The 21,909-nt window shown below is 36.6% G+C and overlaps 2 protein-coding genes across 2 annotated transcripts; one reads left to right on the top strand and one right to left on the bottom strand.

Moving 5' to 3' along the window:
- The first annotated feature begins 14,288 nt into the window (after positions 1–14,288).
- On the top strand, positions 14,289–18,224 carry LOC121996259 (NAP1-related protein 2-like). Its single transcript, XM_042550168.1, has 10 exons — positions 14,289–14,530; positions 15,533–15,655; positions 15,737–15,787; positions 15,910–15,981; positions 16,083–16,196; positions 16,281–16,345; positions 17,240–17,297; positions 17,486–17,542; positions 17,656–17,697; positions 17,959–18,224. The coding sequence occupies exons 1-10, from the start codon at positions 14,402–14,404 to the stop codon at positions 18,004–18,006; spliced, it is 759 nt and encodes a 252-aa protein (XP_042406102.1). The 5' UTR covers positions 14,289–14,401; the 3' UTR covers positions 18,007–18,224.
- A 277-nt stretch (positions 18,225–18,501) lies between these two features.
- LOC121996258 (uncharacterized protein At3g28850-like) lies at positions 18,502–20,635 on the bottom strand. The gene has a single exon (XM_042550167.1). The coding sequence runs from the start codon at positions 19,916–19,918 to the stop codon at positions 18,614–18,616; it is 1,305 nt and encodes a 434-aa protein (XP_042406101.1). The 5' UTR covers positions 19,919–20,635; the 3' UTR covers positions 18,502–18,613.
- Between the last annotated feature and the right edge of the window lie 1,274 nt (positions 20,636–21,909).

Raw genomic sequence — 21,909 nt, forward strand, 5'->3', positions numbered from 1 at the left:
TTGTTAGTTTCTATTGTTATAAGAAGTTAAATTGTACTATCCATTGCTCATTTATGGCTCTCAGTGGTGGTCCAACGTAACGAGAAGTTTCTGCATCAATACGGGCACAATATGGGATCATATAAGGTCCAACGTGATCTTTGGTTAAAACTTTACCTTTACACCATATATACCTTTTCCTCGCTCAACCCTTTATAGTGGTTGAAATTATGCAAAATTACAAAAACCCTAGGTTCATATCAATCGGATTATGTCACAACCACTGATAAATTATGAAAATCTAATATGTACACCATATATGCCATTTCTTGGTCTTTGCTAAATTAGTATGTACAAGAGCACTTGATTATGTAGTTGTAAGTTTGCTAAATTAGTTTATAATTTATTTATTACGGATGATCATATAATTACTAAAGAAATTCTCTCTGAGATATGGAATAGGCTTGATACAAATTCTTGCATAGGACATGAAGCTAATGTAGGAGAATTATCTAAAATAAATATTCCATCATCTTCTGAGTATAGTGGTGTGCAGAATACAAATAGAAATATAAGCAGCAATTTGACATTTGATCTAAATGAGGAAGCAAGTATTATAAAAGATGAGGTTCTGAATCCTTATACAACACTTGGTAATTACTTTGAGCCTACTTAATGTGAGAAGGAAGGACATTATACCTTAATTGGAGAGGAATTACAGTGCAATACAAATGTACAAGAATTCTTAGCTGATGATATGCAGATTAAACAATATGAAATCCCCCCAGAGCAGTACAGTGACTTAGAGAAGGAGTTTTCAATAGCTGATAATCTATATATTTTAAATTCTTGATTGCTTCAAAGACCAATTGAATAGACAATAGATGAACATAAATTTTGTGTTAAACAAATTTTTTCATCTTAACAAGAGTTTAAGAATGCACTTGTGAAATATGTCATGGTTAAACATATGAGATACAACCAGTTGACACCCAAAAAAATAAAGTAAAAGTTGTCTACTTTAATCAACCATATACATGGAGAGTAGTTACCCAGGGGGATGTAAAGTTCATTGTTACGAAATATATAAAGGAACACCAATATGACACCATTAGGGAAAGTGCTGATCATCAAGCATGCTCTTCCTCCTTTGTAGCGTCTTTTGTTGAAGAGAAATTTGTTGCTAATGAACAATATAAATCAAGTATGATTATATCAAATATAAAAGCTAGGTTTAGAGTAACCATATCATAGAGAAAAGCATAGAGATCTTCCACTACATCTGCGTGAGTTAAAAGTCAGGGATCTTGAAACTTATGTGACACTATACAAGAATGGTGATAATAAATTCCAGCGCTATTTTTGGGATTTTGGAGCTTTTCGAAGAGTATTCAGGTCTTATCTTTGTAAATTAATCTGAATTGATGCCACACATCTAAGAGGAAAGTATCCGAGTGTGTTGTTGATGGATACAGCAATTGATGCTAATGAAAATGTCTTCCCAGTACCCTTTAGAATCGCTGAAGTTAAATGTGGGTTTGCTTGGGAGTGAGTTTTGGATCATACGAAGAGATTCTTTATTGTTGATGCACGGTCAGTGAGCATAGGATCAGATAGACATCGCGACATTATATTAGCAGTTAGGAAAGTCTACCCAACCGCGCAAAATGCTTTCTTTTGCCACCACATGTCTTGCAATATGGTCAGCTTTAGGCTTGTTTTGGGTAGCAACATGAGCAAACACAATACTCCAATATGACCTCACAATGTAGTCCATGCTTGAAAAACATCCAGATGCCCATAAATAGCTTCAGAATATTGACCATAAAAGATGGGCTAATGCACACTTTAGTGGGAGAAGATACACAATGCTAACCACCAATTGTGTATAGAGTTTAAATATTTTACTTAAGCATACATATGAACTTCCCATAAATAGGTTAATTGTGTAGGATCAGATGCACTAAGGGGGTGAATAACACTCGTGATTTTTTTCACATTTTGTGGAAAACACAGAGTAATGCACTGAAAATAAGAAATAACGCAGAAGCAAATCAAGCCCTAACATTTTTATTTTACTTGGTTCGGAGCCTATGACGACTCCTACTCCAAGGCCTACACTCGTTAAGTATTTACTTTGGGCAATTCACTATTAATCCAGAAATTACAAGTACAATTGTATAAGTGCAATAATTGAATGTAAACCGACAACTATAATTCAGGATTTCGATTGTCGGAGTTGCGTTACAGCTTCGTCGGATCATCTTTTGAGCAGCGCGCAGTAAAAAGATTACGAAGATCAAGTGATATTAAGGCTCTACTTGAACCTGCCTTAAATAGGCTATTGAAGGCACCTTCAGCCTCCATGGAAGGCGCCTCCAGCTTGAATTCCATCCCCACAGATTCGGTCATCGATAAAATCCACTTTCTATGAATTCTATCTATCCGAAGGCACCTTCAAGCTCCATGGAAGCCACCTTGAATATTGTTCACCAAAGGCACCTTCAATCTTCATGGAAGGCGCCTTGAACACTATTCACCCGAGGCTCTTTTGTGCTTTCCACTTCCTGCAAGGCATATTAGTCCAAATACATAATATACCCTGTAAAATAGAGTTAGCACAATAAAATATGAAATAATAAATTATTTTGATAGTCTCCGAACTGTTCAGTTATGACTTTGAATTTCATTGAAACTCTAGGTCGAACTGATGCCTACTGTTCCCTCTTCGGGGAGCGTGCCCTCACTAACTCCTTTCAGGAGAATTTACCTTTTACCAGACTGATCCTCCAAACCAACTGGACTTTTGCTCAGCGTCTGAATCTTCAAGATTTTTCTATTGGTCATCTGATCCCTGACCCGTCTGGACTTCCACCTGGTTCATGACCACCAGGATTTTTACCTTGAGTCCCTGACTCTAGGATTTTACCCAAATTGCTCCACCCGCCAAGACTTCTCCTTGCCTAACCGCAGTTAGGACTTTCCATCACCTAGGATTATCTCCCCCTAGGACCTAGGGTTACCTCCCCCTAGGTTTTTCCACCTGCCTAGAGTACACTAGGACTTTTACCTAAGAACACTTATGACTTCCTTACAAGCTCATTCACACTTATTAGATAACAAGACATCTTAACTTTAGACCCTTTGCTATAATCAAAACTTCGGTTCGATCGTCTAGTGCTCCCTGCACCAATAATCTCTCCCTTTTTGATTATGTCAACCTGATTCAAAATTAAGTAAAATATAACAATAATTAAAGGAATAATAATTTGAAAAAAAAAGAAAAAAATGTATGCTCCCCCTTTCATAAAAATGTATGCTCCCTCTTTCATAAAGAGTAAGTTTAACTTAACTTTAACCTCTCTCCCCCCATTTAACATATATCAAAAAGAAAAAAAAAATACTAAGAGAGGGAAAAAGAATCTTTAATTAAGAAGAATGAAAAAATTTAGCTAATTTTTAAGCTTTGAAAGTGACTTAGGGTTTTCCAAAAAAGCTTTAGCTAATTTTTTTTTTAAAAAAATTGTCAAGTACTTAGCGTTCAAAAGATTTTGATGAAAATTTAGCTTTTAAAAGGATTTTGATAAACTTTTAGCTTTAAAAAAGATTTTCTTGTAAAAATACTTAACTAAAATATTTTATCAAATATTTAGCTTTTTGAAAAGAGATTTTAATAAAAACTAGGGTTTAAAATAACTTTGATAAAAGCTTAGCTTTTATTTTGGTAAAAACTTATTTTTCTAGATACAAAAATAGTTAAACAATAAAAAAATTAAACTTTTTAAAGATCTACAAAATTAATTTTGAAATCTTGAAAAAATAATACTTCAACAAAAAGAATTAATGTCTTAACCTTCCTTTCACTCCCCCTTAACTAATGCCAAAAATAAGTACTTTATAGGGTATCTTAGAGTCCAAGCATCTAAAATAAGAAGAATATAAAAGTTATTATTCATTTTTCTAATTTTTCATCTCACTCATTCTATGTTATCAAGCATATTCAGCTTATGAGTGTGTGTGAGACGGAGTTAAGTTAAGTTGATTTTATCTTTAACTATGAAACATATTTATGATATTGAAGTATATTTTAAAAATAATTTAACTTAAATTTGGATTTCAAAAATACTGAATTTAAGATTTTAAAATATAAGTTTGCATTTTGAATGAGTTTGAATTTTGAATTTTAGAATATAAGTTTAAGTTTTGAAGTTTGAATTTTGAATTTTAGAATTTTAAGTTTAAATTTTAAATAAGTTTGAATTTTAAATTTTAGAATTTTAAGTTTTTAATAAGTTTTAATTTTAAGTTTTAATTGAGTGAGTTTAATTAATTTAGGTTTGGTTAACTACTTTATATTTTAAACTTAGATCCATCTCACCCTTTTCTAGATTTTCAATCAGGGAACCTTAATAGTTTTATGAGATGGTTAATTTAATCTTCAATTTAAATTATCATGTAAGGATTGATTTACATTTGAGTTAGACTAAGGTTTTACAATTAGCCAATTAAATATTTATTTCAATGATTGGCTTTCAGGCTGTGGCGAGGCACTAGGCATTCTTGGTTATGGGATCATCCACCACTTCTAGACAAATCCTTTCAAGAAAATTGAATATTTAATTTTCTTTCTAAAAATCTAAGATCTAACTAGTCAAGTGTAAATTAAGCTTAGGTCCTTATCTGCCCTAGTCTAAGCATGTATAGTGAAAGTAGTAAAGCAAGCATCAAACAAATCTATCTAATGATAAAAAATAATCTTTCTATTAGCTCCCCTGGATCATAGCCTTTATAGGGTCTATCAAGGTAGTGGATTTGATCCTTGGGAATCCAATATTGACCAAGTCCAACTTGACTAGTTAGATTAGACTTGAGGACCCATGCTTGGACTAAGTTTCTATTTGAGCATTTTACCAGAGATAAATACGATCTAAATTTATTTTTAGCCGTATATCCAAGTCCGGATCGGTTGTATACAACCCTTTATTTTCCAAGAATTAGGTCAAAGTTCTTGGAACCCAAAGTGAACCGTTCCAATGAGTCCTTGAGTTCTTTGACTTGAGTTTTTAATTTGGAATTCTCTTCTTAAGCTTGCTCAGTCAAAAAACTTGAGTTAGTAGCTTCCTTAAGGGTTGTCACCTCCTTTAGGAGTGACTTGACCCGGACGTTGGATTTAGCCAACTTTCTTAATAAATATGAAACTAAATTTTGTAAGTCATCTATCTGAGTACCAGAAATTAGGAAACTTACAATGTTGTTAGGCCCTTCAGAAATGGAAATGGATACGGATCTATGGCTTCTTTCAGACTCTATTTCTGATTCGGTTCCAGTTCCAAACTTAGACTCGATTTCGGCAATGCAAACTTGTACCGGTAGGGCAAGGAAACTTGTTTGCTCATCTTCTTCATCAAAATCTTCCGAGAATTTAGACCACGTTGCTTTCAAGGCCTTCCTTCCTCTTTGCGTCTGGTTTGGACACTCTGATTTGTAGTGTCCCTTCTTATTGTAGTCGTAGCATGTAACTTCAGATTTGGCTTTTGTGTTCGATTGAGTCACCTTCTTCTTCTTAAGTGCTTTCTGAAATAGTTTGACTAGTTCGGTGGTGATTTCATCATCATCTTCTTCTGAGTCTGATTCATTTTCGGTCTCGAGTTCTATCCGACGCTTGACTTTTGGTTCCTTCCTTCTGTTTATACCTGCGATAAAGGCAATACTTTTCTCAAACGAAGGTGTATTAGTCTATTCATGTAATTCGAATTCTGAGAATAATTCATCTATTCTAATAATTGAAAGATCCTTGGATTCTTTGTAAGCATCTACCATGAATGCACACAAAGTGTTCCTTGGAAATGCATTGAGTGCATACTTGATGACATCGTGATTCTCTACCTTTTGTCCTATTGCATGAAGACCATTGAGGAGGTCTTGGATGTGAGCGTGAAGTTGGCTTGCCGATTCACCATCCTACATTTTTATATTATATAATTTATTTAATATTAAATCACACTTACTTACCTTGGTGTCGGAAGTCCCTTCATGCAGTTCAATTAGCTTCTCCCTCAACTCCTTTGCGCTTGGAAATGGGCCAACTCGGTTCAGCTCTTTTTTTGTTAGGTCGCATTGTAGGGCTCGAGTCACCTTGGCATCAGTCTCGATTTTCTTCATTAGACTTGTGTCCTAGTTTACGCATGATACTAGTTTACCAGTGCCGTCGAGTGGAAGCGCGAGGCCGGTTTGGATGATTATCCACATTTCTACCTCGGTCTTTATATAATACTCCATTCGACCCTTCTAGTAACCAAAGTCTTTGCCGGAGAAGAGTGGAGGGTATGCAGTGCTATACCCTTCTTGGTGGGCATTTAGGAAAAGTCTCTTACAAAGAAAAAAATGGTAAAACTTGTTTCAAGACTTAGTCTTGGATTAGTAGTGCTGGAGAAGATAAAATAAAAATATCTCATGAATTTCGAGAAAAAAAAATCATAATAAAATAATATTAAAAAATATTATGACAGATTTTGTTAAATTCAATATTTCACTAATTCTAACTAATGGTGAAAATCTGAGAATAGATTTTTCCAAAAATTTGGAGGGAAAAAAATGAAAGGCGTTCTTTAAATATAAACGATATGCAATTTTCTTTTTCAAAAAGGAACCCCCTGTTTGATTGGTGGTTTCACTAATTTAAAGCGGCATAGCTCTGATACCAATGTAGGATAGAGATGATCTAGAGGACGGTGAATAGCATTCGTGGCTTTTTCACGTTTTGCATAAAACACAAAGTAATGCAGCGGAAATAAGAAATAACACAGAAGCAAATCAAGTGCTAATACTTTTTTTTTTACTTGGTTCGGAGCCTATGACGACTCCTACTCCAAGGCCCACACTTGTTAAGTGTTTACTTTGACCAATTCACTATCAATCTAGAAATTACAAGTACAATTGTATAAGTGCAATAATTGAATGTATACCGACAACTACAAATAAAGAATTTCAGGCTTCTGATTGTCGGAGTTGCGTTACAGCTTCGTCAGATTGTCTTTTGAGTGGCGCGCAGTAGAAAGATTGTGAAGATCAAGTGATATTAAGGCTCGACTTGAACCTGCCTTAAATAGGCTATTGAAGGCGCCTTCAACCTCCATGGAAGGCACCTCCATCTTGAATTCCATCCCCGTAAATTCGGTCATCAATAAAATCCGCTTTCAGCGAATTCTATCTATCTGAAGGCACCTTCAAGCTCCATGGAAGGTGCCTTGAACACTATTCATCGGAAGCGCCTTCAATCTCTATAGAAGGTACCTTGAACACTGTTCACTCGAGGCTCTTTTGTGCTTTCCACTTCCTGCAAGGCATATTAGTCCAAATACAAAATATATCCTGCAAAATAAAGTTAGCACAATAAAATATGAAATAATAAATTATTTTGATAGTCTCCGGACTGTTCGGTTCTGAATTTGAGTTTCGCTAAAACTCTAGACTGAACTGATGCCTACTATTCCCTCTTCAGAGAACACGTCCTCACCTACTTCTCTCAGGAGAATTTACCTTTTGTCAAACCTATCCTCCAGACCGACTGGACTTTTGCTCAGCGTACAAGTCTTCAAGACTTTTCTGCTAGACATTCGATCCTCGACCCATCCAGACTTCCACCTGGTTCACAACCACCAGGATTTTCACCTAGAGTCCCCGACTCTAGGATTTCGCCCAAAGTGCTCCACTCGCCAAGACTTCACCTTGCCTAACCGCAGTTAGGACTTTCCATCACCTAGGATTTCCTCCCCCTAGGACCTAGGGTTACCTCCCCTTAGGGTTTTCCACCTGCCTAGAGTACATTAGGACTTTTGCCTAAGAACACTTAGGACTTTCCTGCAAGCCTATTCACACTTGTTAGATAATAAGACATCTTAACTTTCGAGCCTTTTCCATAATTAAAACTTAGGTTCAATCGTCTGGTGTTCCCTGTACCAACAAATTGATAATACTAGAAGAAAGGTAGCTCAATGGTTCTTTAATCATAGGGAGGAAGTCTCGAAATGGTATATTACTTTGACACCTCATGCTACCAAAGAAATAGATTCAAGGAGAGAGAAAGCTAGACGATATAAAGTTCATCCCTACTCTCAATCTAAAATGGAAGTAGAGACATGGGGTGCTTCATTCATTGTTGATTTGGAAAGAAAATATTGTAATTGCGAGGAGTTTCAAATTTTAGGACTATCTTGCTCACATGTTATTGCCATCATCATTCACCGGAAATAGTTACACTTCCATCTTGTGAGCATTATTTTCATTCATAGAATTGAAATGTGACATACATGGATCGTATTTACCCCTGTTGAAGGAAGGAATTTTGTCCTAGGGCATAAACAACATTATAGTTCTATGTCCCTATAGCCTTGTGCAGCTGGGTAGGTGAAAGAAGGCACAGATCGAGTCGAAACATAATGGGAAGGTAAAAATTAAATGTAGCCAGTGTAAACAACTGGGTCATAATAAAGGACTTGTAGAAAGTCGCCAGCCCCTCGTTCTTGACTTACTTGTATATGTATATAGGAATATTCTGCTTGATTTATATAGTTGTAACTAGGAGGAGTGGATCAATATATTTTGTATGCAGTACATCCATAATGTTGTAAGAAAAATAGTTGTACAAAGTGATGCTAGTGTTATATCTTTGTATGTAGTATTTATTTTTAATACAATGTTATCTATGATTTGAGAAGTGTAAACCAATCCCAGCAAGGAAAAACTAATACTTCACATCATATCTCTATTTTGTACAATAAAAGCGCACTAGTAGTTGTGAATATTCAGAAATATAATAGGATTAGTCCAATTGTGTATTTCAACTCAACAAGTTGGGGTTGGAAATTTCAAAGTCTTGTAAATTTGTTTTAAACTCTAACTAAGTTATGACTTAAACCAAATGAGTATTGTTGTGATTGAAAAATAAAATAGGACAACGATTGCTGTCTATTGAATAAAAATTAGGTGCACTATTCTATGCCAAATGGCATAGGGCAAGAACTTCATTTGTAGTGGTTATAACTAAGTTTTAACACCATATATAGCTTCTTCTCTCTCAAACCTTCATAGGGAATGTAAATTTAAAGAAATACAAGTATCATAGGGCCATCAGTGGATTTTGGTCAAAATCTACTAATGGACCTAGACACCTATGATTGCATACATTTCAAGTCTTGTGAGTTTCTAGTATTGCAAGGACTCTAACAACGCTATCCATTACTAATTTAAAGCTCTCTAGAGGTGATCGAACGTTATGAAAAATCTTAGCCTCATTATGACCTTGATATAGAATACTATTAGGCCCAACGTGGGCCTAATATGGTATAATATCATGCCCACGTATACCATATCAAGCCTAACGTTGACCTGATAGGTATCTAAAACTTGAGATCATCTCTCCCTTCTATAAACTAAAAAACTTGATACGGATTGTGAATTAGTATAGAAATTCCAATAGGTTAGGTTTAACACTAGGTTTTAAGTTTACAACGTATGATTGGAAATTTCTAATAGTATTGTAATATAACTTTAATCTCTAACTAAGTTTTGACTTAAAAATAAATTGGTTGTTGTTGTTTTTGTAACTTACATATTGTTCATTAAAATCCATAAGGTTCACATGTTCCGTGCCAACTAGTACGGAGCAAGAACTTCATTTGTAGTGGTTATAACTAAGTTTTGACATCATATATAGTTTCTTCTCTCTCAAACCTTCATAGAGAACATGAATTTAAAGAAATCCAAGTGTCGTAGGGCCATCAGTAGATTTTGGTCAAAATCCACTGATGAACCTAGACACCTCTGATTACACACATTTCAAGTTTTGTGAGTTTCTAGTATTGCAAGGACTCTAACAGTGCTATCCATTACTGATTTAAAGCTCTCTAAAGTGTTGGTGCAGCGGGGCTGGCAAGAGGGAGGTGAATTGCTTATTAAAAATAAAAGCGAACATTTCTCGTTCTTTCAACTCTAGTTAGTAGCACAAGTATACTAAATAGAATAATAAAATTGAATAAAAAGTAAGACGGCAATCTATTTACTTGGTTACAACCTAAGTGGTTATTAATCTAAGGCGTTGAAGAAAGCTCCACTAGAAAAAACTCTTTTGTTGAAGGTGGAGTAGCCTCTTATAGACGTTTACAACTTATAGAATGACTAGGAAGCGAATACAAAACTTGTAGTTCAGTTGTTATATTTTTCCTAAGTCCAGGAGTCTTTTTATAACCCCTGAAAAAACTTATCCGAGACTGGAAGGCTCCTTCAATAGGGTGGAAGGTGCCTCCAGCGTGGCAAATTCTATCCGTGCGAAGATAAAGTTTCTCTTCGTAAATGGTCACTGTTTCCCCAGTCTGCGCCTTCAAGGGATTGAAGGCACCTTCCATAGAGGCACGAAGGCGCCTTCAAGGGTTGAAGGCGTCTTCCTCCAGAAAGGAGCGAGGGCGCCTTCAATACCATTAAAGGGGCCTTCAACAGCTATACCGAGCTCCAAACTTCTGCTGCTCCGCTTGCTTGGGTGATTTTGGCTATTCATAATAGGGCTCACCCGAACCCATTTTCTGACCTTCTCCTCGGGTAGGCTTCCTCCTCGGCTTCTCGTCCCTCGAATGTCATACACGTCCTTCTCGTCTACCGATGTATTCTTCCATAGCATCTCGTCCCTCGGATGCACTGAGCCCGTTGGCTCATTTCCCGTGTCATCCTTCTCGTTGCTGCATCTTCCGCTCGACTTTTATATGTTCCTAAGCTCCTGCACACTTAGACACAAGGATCAAACATAACAGGACCTAACTGAACTTGGTTGACCACATCAAAACTACCCGGGCTACTTACAATCTCCCCCTTTTTGATATGCATCAATCCAAGTTCAAGTTAGGGTTAAAATTATAGTAAAATAAAATGGATAACAAATTGTTTGCAAAATAAATAAAATAAATAAATTATTTGCAAACAAATAAGTAAAAATTCTAAATTCTAATTCCCCCTAAACTTGTGCCTATTTATCCTCCTTTGATCACATTAAAAAAAAGCTGGGAAAAATAAAATAAAATAAAATTTTTAGAAAATTTGAAATATTTCTCTAGGGGTACTACGCAATTAACTGGAAAGAATTTTCAGCAGAAGTCTAAGGGATGAAAAAAATTAAAAAGTTTTAGAATTTAAAAAAAATCTAAAAATTTTTATGCTAGTTGAATGGTCATAAAAAATTTAAGAATATTAAAATGATTTTAAGTGAAAAATAAAGACTAAAAAAAACTTCTATTTCAGTTAGTTAATTAAATATTTATTTCAATAATTAGCTTTCAAGCAGTGACGAGGCACTAGACCTCCTTAGATATTGGAACAACAACCACTTCTAGACAAAGTCTTTTAAAGAAATTAAATATTTAATTTTCTTCCTGAACATTCTAGGTCTATCTTTCAAATATAACACTTTAATCTAAACATGTTTTTAGAACTCAATATAAGTTCCTACCTACTAGGTTAATTACAAATTTCTTAGGGATATTTTTCTATGATATTTTTCTAATTTGGTCCTGGTGATTTCTAATATTCTAGTTAATTTTACCATAATTTTTAAATCTTAGTTTTTGATAGTAATTAGAACATGTATGGTTATCTTTCAATCTCTCTATTTGTGTTTTTTATTTTTAATTTTCTAATTTTAAATTATCAAACAATTCTAGTGGGCATGCATTGGCTAATTATCTTTTTAAGTCCATTTTTTTTCTAATTTGCACATGTTTTTAGAAAGTATTTTGATAAATTCAAAAGATTGCTTGGGAGATAGTGCACGTACCTCACTTATCTCATATTCTGACACTCCTCCTTCATCGCAATTTTCCTCTGATGATCCTCCCCCTTCATCGATGCTCATCTCTGAGCTGCTTTCATCTTCTTTTTGATGGTCTGCCATTAGGGCTAGTCCAGCGTAGGCTTCAACTTCAGATTCTGATGACGACGTTTCGTCCCACGTCACCTTCAGGGTTTTGAACTTCGATTTCGTTGGTCTTTTACCTTTGTTCTTCAGTTTAGGGTAGTCGTCCTTGATGTGTCCTTCTTCATTGCAGTTGTAGCAACGAACTTTCCTTTTGCTTCGGCAGTGCTTTTTCGTTTGCGACTTAAATTTATTAGTTTTAATAGACTTATTAAATTTTCTTACTAATAACGCCGCTTCATCTTCGTCGATTGATGCTTCTGAGTCTGGATCATCCGTTCTTGCTTTTAGAGCAATGTTCTGATTAGGTTCCTTTTTCAACTCTGCACATCTAGATTCATGAAGTTCAAAGATGGAAAATAGATTTTCTAATGAACTAACTTCGAGGTCTTTAGATATATAAAACGAGTTAACTATAGAGATCCACTTGGGTGTCCTAGGAAATGCATTTAAAGAGTACCTTAACAAATCTCGATTTGTTACCTTTTCTCTGAGATTCGTGAGTCCAGTGATGAGTTTTTTTTATCCTCAAGTGTAGATGTTCGACTGTTTCACTTTCTTCCATCCGGAAGTTCGTCAGTTGGTTTTGGAGTAGGTCTCATCTCGCGAGCTTTGCTTCGGAAGTTCCTTCATGAAGGTCTAGGAACTGCTCCCAAAGTTCCTTTGCTGATTCGTAATCTCCAATCTGATTTACTTTCTGGGGTGGAAGTACGTTGAATATGTAGAACTTGGCTCGTCCGTTCGCTACGAAGTCTGCTTGCTCCTTCTTGGTCCATTGGTATTCTTCCTTTTCATTTCCTTGTGAGTGTTTGAGAGCTACAAAATCATATTTAATTATTAAAAGAATTTCAAAATTAGTTTTAAAAATACTCCATGCGTTTCTTCCATAATGCGAATTCTCCCTCAAACTTCGGCAGGTAGATGGTCGGTCCGACCATCATCTCGATGCTTCAATCGACGGTTAGTCCTTCCGAGACGTTCTGGCTCTGATACCAATTGTTGATGCAGCGGGGCAAGCAATAGGGGGGGGGGGGGGGGTGAATTGCCTGTTAAAAATAAAAGCGAACCTTTCTCGTTCTTCTGCTGCTCCATTCGCTTGGGTAATTTCGACCATCCAGAATAAGGCTCACCCGAACCCATTTTCTAACCTTCTCCTTGAGCAGTTTTCCTCTCCGGCTTCTCATCCCTCGAATGTCGCACATGTCCTTCTCATCTACCTGGGTAGATTTCTTGTGTTCCTAACCTCCTACACACTTAGACACAATGATCAAACACAACAGAACTTAACTGAACTTGGTTGACCATTTGAAAACTACCCAGGATACTTACATAAAGGTGATCGAACGATTCGAGAGTATGATTTGAAATGTTTCTGAGGTCAGTAAGGTAAGTTTTGATCAGAACTCATTGATGGCCCTACAATGTGCAAAATTTTAAAATATTGACATTGTTTAAAGAGGGAGTCTTAAGAACCATTTGGTAGTGTTGATTAGTAAATATGACAAACTTAGATCCTTTAATGAGCTTGTATCAAATTGTCTTGATGTTGTGAAGATAATTTAGACCTGGGAACCAAGGTCTTAAGGCATGATTAAGCTCATATGAGTGTAATGATACTGAGTTGAAGTGGTTATGAAATTCCTAAAATTATCAGTATGTTTTGGTAAAAACTCATGACTGTAGGCAACTAAAAACACTTAAAATCAAGTTTATTACACTTTTTACATCATCTTCAGTGCAACCCCTATCCTTAGACCTAGATTTCACCGACTAAATTAAGATATATGAATTTTTAAATTTTTTACAACTTTAAGATCATCGACAGTCGCTTATTGATCACAAAAATAGTCTAGTAAATTTAGAAATCGACTCGTATAACTAATTCATCAGCAAATATATAGTATAGGAGAGCGGTTGATAAAGTAGAGGATAATGAGAATCTGCTGTGTATTTTCACAACTCTAAAACCTTAATATACTAAATGAGTAATATGGAAATCTACTTTTCTTTTCTGCAAAAAAAACAGTGAGATGTTGTAGATAGATCGATAAAATAGATATAATACACGATCATATTTTTTGGTATAATCGTGGAAGATACTGATTCATCCAACGGTCAAAAACCGCAGCCACTTTTTATCGCCATTTTAGGGTTAGGGTTTTAAATATATCCTGCTGCCTGACTACCCTCGCGGGACCCACCCAGAACAATCTACGCCGTTAAAGTTATCGAGTAACTATTTTTTAACGACCAAGATTCTTCTTCTGGACGAGGTATCGTCACCCGATGCGGTGACGGGAAACATCATAGAGCTCCTACTTCATGTGTATAAATAGTTAGCAAGGCCGGAAGGAAGAAGGTCGCTCTCGCAGTCTTGCTTCCGGTGCCATTGCAAGATTGTTCCACCGGGCAAGGGAAGTAACAGCAGAATTAGGTTAGGGTTCAGGGTTGCAGCTGGGCGTTGCGATGGCGGCCGACAAGAGCAAGAAGGCAAAGGTTGCAGAGCTCGGGGCTGAGGGAGAGCCCGAGACCGTCGACGGAGAGCTGGTACTCAGCATCGAGAAGCTCCAGGAGATACAAGAAGAGCTGGAGAAGGTAAGTTTTTTTAAAATCATTTTTCTATTTCTCTATTTACTTCGGCTGTCCTGCTTTTTCAATTTTGTTTATAAAACTTATGTTTTCCCTTAGTCCTCTTAATCTTGGCGGTTTACATTGATGTTTCTATCAGTTATCTGTCAAAGATTATATTTTTCGTATGATTTAGTGTGTTAACTAATCAATTTAAACTTGCTTGTATTTCTTTTGGTTGACTGTTGCTTTGGCTACATTTTTTGATTTTTTATTATCTTTTAATTTCTAATTAGGCAATTAATCAAACACATATGTCTGTACGACATCCTTTGCCGCTTCTCAGTGTGCGTTGTTCTTTGATTTTAGATGGAGCAATGCCTACTGTCCATTTGTTTGAGCACAATTGATGGTTAATGTTTGGATTTCTACTATTACCACATATAGTTTGTGAGACTTTCTTCAACTACATTATTGCTTTTCAATTGAAAATCATTGTTTGAAAGTTTTACCCATCTGTCGTTCCTCTAACTTCATATTGATGTGTAACACTGTTGAGAAGCTTAAGTAGCTATTAGATATGGACTTCTTAAAACACAATTGAGTATATGCTTTCCATCTGTATGGTTTTCATTTTTCAAATTGACATTTTGATCCTAGATGATTGTCCCATATTATCTAGATATGTAAATGTTCCTTTTCCTATTTGTTATATTTTTTTCCCTGTACGGATGGGGAGGACTGAGAGAATCTAATTGCAAAAGCGACTGTATAACTTCCACTCTTCATCTAGATTTTTTTCATGTGATGATTGAGCAGATGTTGCAAACATCCTGGAAAATTTAACTATTATACATGTGCTTCGATTATCATAACATGCAATGATATGGTGCCCGAGCCCTCAGTATATGCATTCATTCATCTGAGCCATTTTCGTATAGAGTGGTTTGACTTACTGTTATTTTAATTGTATACTTTGGGTTGTTTCCAACCATATACTTATGTCAAGGAATTCTATTTATTTAATAGATCAATGAGGAAGCCAGTGAAAAGGTTTTTGAGGTGGAACAGAAATACAATGAGGTTCGCAGACCTGTGTATGTCAAGCGGGGAGATATTATCAAAAATATCCCAGACTTTTGGTTAACTGCAGTATGTAACTTTATGGTGTTATGTTGATCAGAATGCGTTTTTTGGGAGTCCTCTATAGTCATAACTTTTACTTTTGTGCAGTTCTTGAGTCATCCAGCTCTTGGTGATCTTCTAAGCGAGAAGGATCAAGAGGTAAATAAGATGTGATATGAAGGAAATCATAGTCCGCTCAGATAATGTGCTTAAATTTACACCATATACCTAGCCAATGTATATTTGACTAATCTAATTGAAGTTGACATTCTCTAAATCAGGTTTTCAAGTTCATGCAATCAATAGAAGTTGAAGATTTTAAGGATGTGAAGATGGGCTACTCCATTACATTTGTGAGTTACTATGCATCAGTAGCTGAATCTATCTTGGGTTATATGACTAAACATTTTCATCTTTAATCATCATTAATTGTATTTGTTTATGCCAAATGTAGAACTTCACTGAAAATCCATATTTTGAGGATACAAAATTAACAAAGTCATATGCATTTGCTGATGAAGGAACTACCAACATATCTGGTACTAAAATTAGGTGGAAGCAAGGCATGGTACGGGCAGCAAATGTTTAATCTATTCTTACTATTCCTTCAACTTAGGTTTTTGGTGTGAATTTTCTGTTCTATTATTGATAGGATCTTCTTGCTAATGGTAATGTTCAAGAGACGAAAGGAAGTAAACGCCCGTTTGTTGAGGAAAGGTAAATGTTCTTTCTTGTGTTGCTCTTGTGCTTCAATTTTTTTGCACATTATGTATTAGTTCTTCATCATCAAGCCATGTGCTTTCCATTTACTTGGGATTGTATAAATGAATCTTATTCCTCCACGGAGCTCTGTGCAAGGTGCCATTATGCATTAATTAATTGTTGATATTTTTTTCTTAATACTTCTTGCATTTATTGTTTTTGTCTACTTTGAACCTGTTGATTATTTGGCTAGTTGAAATGAATTCAATATGCATATTTTTTTTGTCATTGCTTACTTTCATGTTTGGTACCACTTGTAAAGGTTTGTTCATTTGCATGGTTAGAAATTGAGAACTGAATCACCACAAATCTACTGTATTGGGTGCCCTGTATGCTGAAAAGAGTGAACATTTGCCTTCTTGGAACCTTTTTTCTTATGTTATACGATTTCAGGGGATTAAATTACATCATTATATGAAAATACTTTGTCAAGTAATATGGAAATTACTACTCAGGTTAAGATTCTGTCCTAAGTTTACTCTTACTAAATTTATTTCAAGTTTGGATCTAATAGTCATTTGACTTGCTAGTATCAATGGCAGTTGAAGTGACTGGTTAACTAGTCGCGAAGGTGGAAAAATATGTAACATAGTTCTAGTTCAAGCATCGGCCTGCCAAATTGGAAAAGACATCTTAACCTAGTACTAGCTCGAACATAGATTCAACACAACAAGTTTGATTTGTGCAATGGAGGATATACACAAGTTGTACACTTTCTTTTTGCTAAGGACTTGGGTTGGTTTGATGCATTGATGAATTGGCATCATTAATTGGCTTGATCATTAGTAATTGATAAATTGGATATGTCCTGCACATGTTTGTGTATCCTAACCCATTCATCTTGAACAGTTTCTTCAGTTGGTTTAATGAGAATCTGCAAGAGAACCTTTCAGGAGTAATGGATGAGGTAATGTTTCTTATATTTTCTTCCAGATTCATGCTATTCGTTTAATCTGAAGTAGACACTACAAGAATAATCTGTGTGCCCTGACCATTTTAGATGATTAAAAGAAAGACATTAACATGATTGCTTTCGGATCCTATATTATGTAGAATTTCTTCATTTATAATACCTTCTTACAAGCACACTTGCAGGTGGCTGAGATAATCAAGGAAGACTTATGGCCTAATCCTTTGAAATACTTCAATAATGTATGTCAATTAAAATGTCTTTCTTGTCCTCTGTTCTCTCTCCTTTCTCCTCATTTATCTTCCATTGAGTCTCATATCCAACAAATGATTAAAATCATTATTTGATGGCACAGGAAATTGATGAAGATGATTTTGATGGTGAGGATGATGAAGAGGTATGCCACTTACAATGTAACATCTTTACATAGAGTTTGGTATACTATTGTTATCTCAGAAAGTGAATGCAGATTCCTTTTCTTTTTCTCCTTTTTCTAAACTTGGTCTCATTACGTTCCACTTGTATTGCTTGTTCGGTAACTCGCAGTGTAAGTTAGATAAAGTGTGGGCGATTGTTATCTTTACTATTGATTTTTGGTCTCTGTATGGATTACCTGTCACTAATGATCTTTACTATTGCTTGTTCTGTATTGATGTAGGAAACTGATGACGATGGGGAGGAGGATGACGATGATGATGAAGAATGAGCACGAGCAAGATAACTTATTTATATAGTCGATGATGAGATGGAAATGTCATGGGTTTCCTAAATGCGAGAAACATAGATGTGTTAGATTCATATAAGCTTCATAGATTGATAGTTAGGTTAGCAATTAGAGGTTGGGTTTTGAAACTTTTTATGACATTTCGCCTCTTAAGTTGTATACTGATTTGTTTGATTCAAATCTAATTGGCACTTGTTGAATTGTGTTCTTATTGGATCTATTAGTTTATAGTTTGATGAGCTGATCTAATCTTTGATTGGTTTCAATTTAGTTTCAATTGTGGTTCAAGTTCTATTTCTAACTAATTTAGCCATAGTTGATGAAAAGGATGAGTAATTATTATTCTTATATGTTTTGAGATTCTATCAGATTTCAATCTTATTTTTAGTAATTTATTTTTGTAATTAGTTAATGCAAACTTGAGGACAACTAATTTCTCAATTCCTATAACTGTCACAGTAGTTTGATCTTTCCAAATGACACCAAAATGTTTTATTTTTAAGGAAAAAAGGGGGGAAAGGGCAGGAGAAGGTACCATCTTCTCACTGTACATGTCGAGGCAAGACGTCGAACAATGCGCGGGCGGAAATTAGCGGCAGAGCAAGCATCGAACGAGCCCGTTCTCGTTGCATTCCGGGCAGCGCCGGAAGCCTCCGCCGAGCTCCCCGCCTTCTTCTTGGTCCTCCTCCACGTAGACCTTGCAGCTTCCGGAGCAGATCTCACAAGGGAGGAAGCGCAAGTCTCCGCATCCCTCGCACCCGGCGTCCCCGCCACCGCCGCAGCCGCCGACGTCGCCCTTCCCCTGCCGGGCCATCTCGCAGCACTCCAACAGTTTGCCCAATCTCCCCTCCTCGTGGAGCTGCCGCACTTCATCGGACCCACCGAGGTATCGGCAGTCGGCGAAGACGCGCGGTAGCCGGTAGCCGGGGCCCAATGTGCCGACGAGCTCCTCTTTGAACCCGGCGTGCATGGAGACGTCCCGCTCGTCGATGCGAACGCCGTAGCCCTTGAGGATAGTGTCCATGGCCCGGCAGTCCTCGTAGGTTTGGCGGATCCCTCGGAGGCTGGTGAAGTAGAGGACCACTTTCCCCTCGCCGCCGGGCGGGCGCTTGCAGGAAGGCGCCATCTTTGCGAAATTAGGGTTTCTAGTCGCCTTCTTTGCGTCGATTTTTTGTTGGAACTCGTCGATTCTTGCTCGAACAATGCTAAGAGAAGGATGCTTGTTGTCCTCTTCGTCCTCTTCTTCTGCTTCTTCTTCCTCTTTTTTGTAGGGTTTGAGAGGTGGAAGGGCAGAATGGGATTGATTTACGGCTTCGCGGAAGATGGACAAAATCTCGGGGTCGAAATCGGAGAAGATAGAGTCATCGTGGCTGAGATTCATAAATTCCAGCTTGGGCGAGTAGCTGGTGGTGAACTCGGAATCCGGCGAAGAGAAATGGGCGTCCCGGGTGGTGTGGGACGAGAAGGAGCGGTGGTGGGCAGCGGGAGGGAGGAGGAGGGGGCTGGCGTCCTCGAGGCCGGCCATGAGCTCCGATGCGTTGATGACCTCGGGCTCGTTGGGCGGTGTCACCGTCGGAGTCTTCGGAATCCGACGCTCGATCATCTCCGACCAAGTCTCGGTACAGAGGCCGATCTCCCTCGCGCAGCTCGCCTTGACCGCTGCCATCGACACTGCCGCCTGGAGGTCGGTGGAGACCTTTGCCGTTGCCTCGTCGTCAGAACTGTTGTCTCCTCGATCGAGCCTCAGTGCGCCGAAGGTGCTGGAGGTAAGGATGACGGCGTGGTGACCGCCCCCGCTCCGCTGTCGCCCGCCTCTGGCCAAATGGACGGGAAGCGACTTGCTGCGTCCGAACCACCGCCCACTGCCTGGCTGCTTCGAGACCGCGCAACCCATGGCGAGCTCAAACCACTGGCTACCCTCTCTGCTTCGATCGGAAGACAAACAGCGACAAGATTCAACAACGCCGGCACTTTGGGAGACGGTCGCAACTCCGAGATCCACAAAGCAGGAATTTCACGAACATTCCCAGCCACACTTCTCTCCCATTTCTCAATTGCGAGGGAGCTCAACAATTAGCGAAACTTCTCTCAATTTGCGCAACCAAACAGAACACAAAACCAGATCAAGTCGGAACTTACTCAAGCAGCAAATCCAACGAAGAACAGAACACGCAGAAACAGATCAAAGTTAGCAACTTTGTGACAAACAAAGGAACGCTAAATCAGATTCAACTAGAACTGCATGACCTACGACTCAGAGAAACAAGGAAAGAGAATACACAAACTGCAGAACAAGTCAGAGGACGACAGAAATTTCATTCCCATAAAAAGATTAGAGAAGAAGAGACAGAACGAAATCAATTGCGCTCAAGAGTCAAAGGAAAGAAAAACATCAAACCGCCGCCATGATCTGGGAAATGTGAGGTCTGAATGATTTCGATCCACTTCCACCTCTCTGTCCCTTTTATTTCTATTGTTAGGGAGAAGGAAGAATCGAAGAAGACGAGGACGAACAGCGAAGCACAGCAAGTAGAAAACTCCTCTTCTTCTTCCCGATGATGTTAAATTAAATTTGCAAACGCTTGCTTGAGAATAAGACAAGAAACGCGCTTTACGGTTGTGCGTATTTATCCCTGAAAAAAACTACCAGGAACAATTTTTTATTTTCGGATAAAATATTATTTTTGAAAAATTTGCTGAAAAGAATTAGCAAGTATTATTAGTATTTAACGTACGCTACGAATATTATTACAAAAAACATTAAATATTTGAGATTTAGCTTAGGAATATATTAAATGATTTTTTTCCTTTTACCAAATTACTCTTGGTATTTTTGTTTTGCAAAATTATTACTTAAAAATTATTTTGGAGCACCTTTTATTGTGTTTTCAAATTCGAATCTTTTGTACTTAATTTTATCTAAATTTATGGAGATGGCTAGAGATTAGGTGTGGTGAAGAACATATGGCTCAAATTCTAAAAAAAAAAAAAGTTTATTTATAGATCTTGTTGACAAATTTATTTGTATTTTTCCTCACACAACCTCATTCCCAAATTATTGTGCATAATTATTGGTCATATTAAATATAAGAGCATAAATATGTATTTTTTCAAAAAAATATCTTTTTAAAATTGCAAATGATCATTTTGTATCATTTTTAGTTGTTTCATAAATTAATTAATTTTGAAAGATAGCCAATTTACCATCTTGCTTTAGAGAAGTTGATTAAATTTTATATATAAAGCTGCACTGCTGCGGATCATACGCCACAGTGATCCAAGTATCTGAATTCAATTTTTTTTAAATCAATATTTTTTTTTAAAGATGCATATCTAAAATTTTTAATCTTAAACACTATAGTTAAGAAGAAAGTCTAAATCTAAAAAGAAAAATCTTATTAACTTAAATCTATTATAACTTATTTCTTAAATCCTAAATATATATAATATATTTCGTGAGTATTTAAAATTTTTAATTTTGAAAACTATAATCCAAGAACGAAGCCTAAACCCTAGAAGAAAAATCTTATTGATTGAAATATATTATAACTCAACTTCTAAATTCTAAAATCTTGAACCCTAAATACATATAATATATCCCAAAATAAAATAAAAAAAAAGTCACATAATATCCAAGCGCATGAATTCATTCCAGATGCCTGGACCAGTGTCGTACATGGACGCGCAACAAATGATCCGTAGCAGAGCTACTATATATATATATATATATATCCACCACACTCAATCGGACATGAAAATGGGTAGCATAACAAATATCCATGACTTCCTCATTTTTTTTATTTTGAAATTTTATGTGGGTTTAATAATATAATCTAACCCCTAAATTTTAAAAATAATTTCTTTTGTAAGTTCTCGATTATACCA

The sequence above is a fragment of the Zingiber officinale genome, chromosome 6A (assembly GCF_018446385.1).
Source record: "Zingiber officinale cultivar Zhangliang chromosome 6A, Zo_v1.1, whole genome shotgun sequence".
NCBI classification, from domain to species: Eukaryota; Viridiplantae; Streptophyta; class Magnoliopsida; order Zingiberales; family Zingiberaceae; genus Zingiber; species Zingiber officinale.

Coding starts and splice junctions, on each gene's coding strand:
- LOC121996258 (XM_042550167.1), bottom strand. CDS start 19,918: ATGGGTTGCGCGGTCTCGAAGCAGCCAGGCAGTGGGCGGTGGTTCGGA.
- LOC121996259 (XM_042550168.1), top strand. CDS start 14,402: ATGGCGGCCGACAAGAGCAAGAAGGCAAAGGTTGCAGAGCTCGGGGCT. Junction 15,982..16,082: donor TGGGCTACTCCATTACATTT/GTGAGTTACTAT, acceptor TGCCAAATGTAG/AACTTCACTGAAAATCCATA. Junction 16,197..16,280: donor TTAGGTGGAAGCAAGGCATG/GTACGGGCAGCA, acceptor TATTATTGATAG/GATCTTCTTGCTAATGGTAA.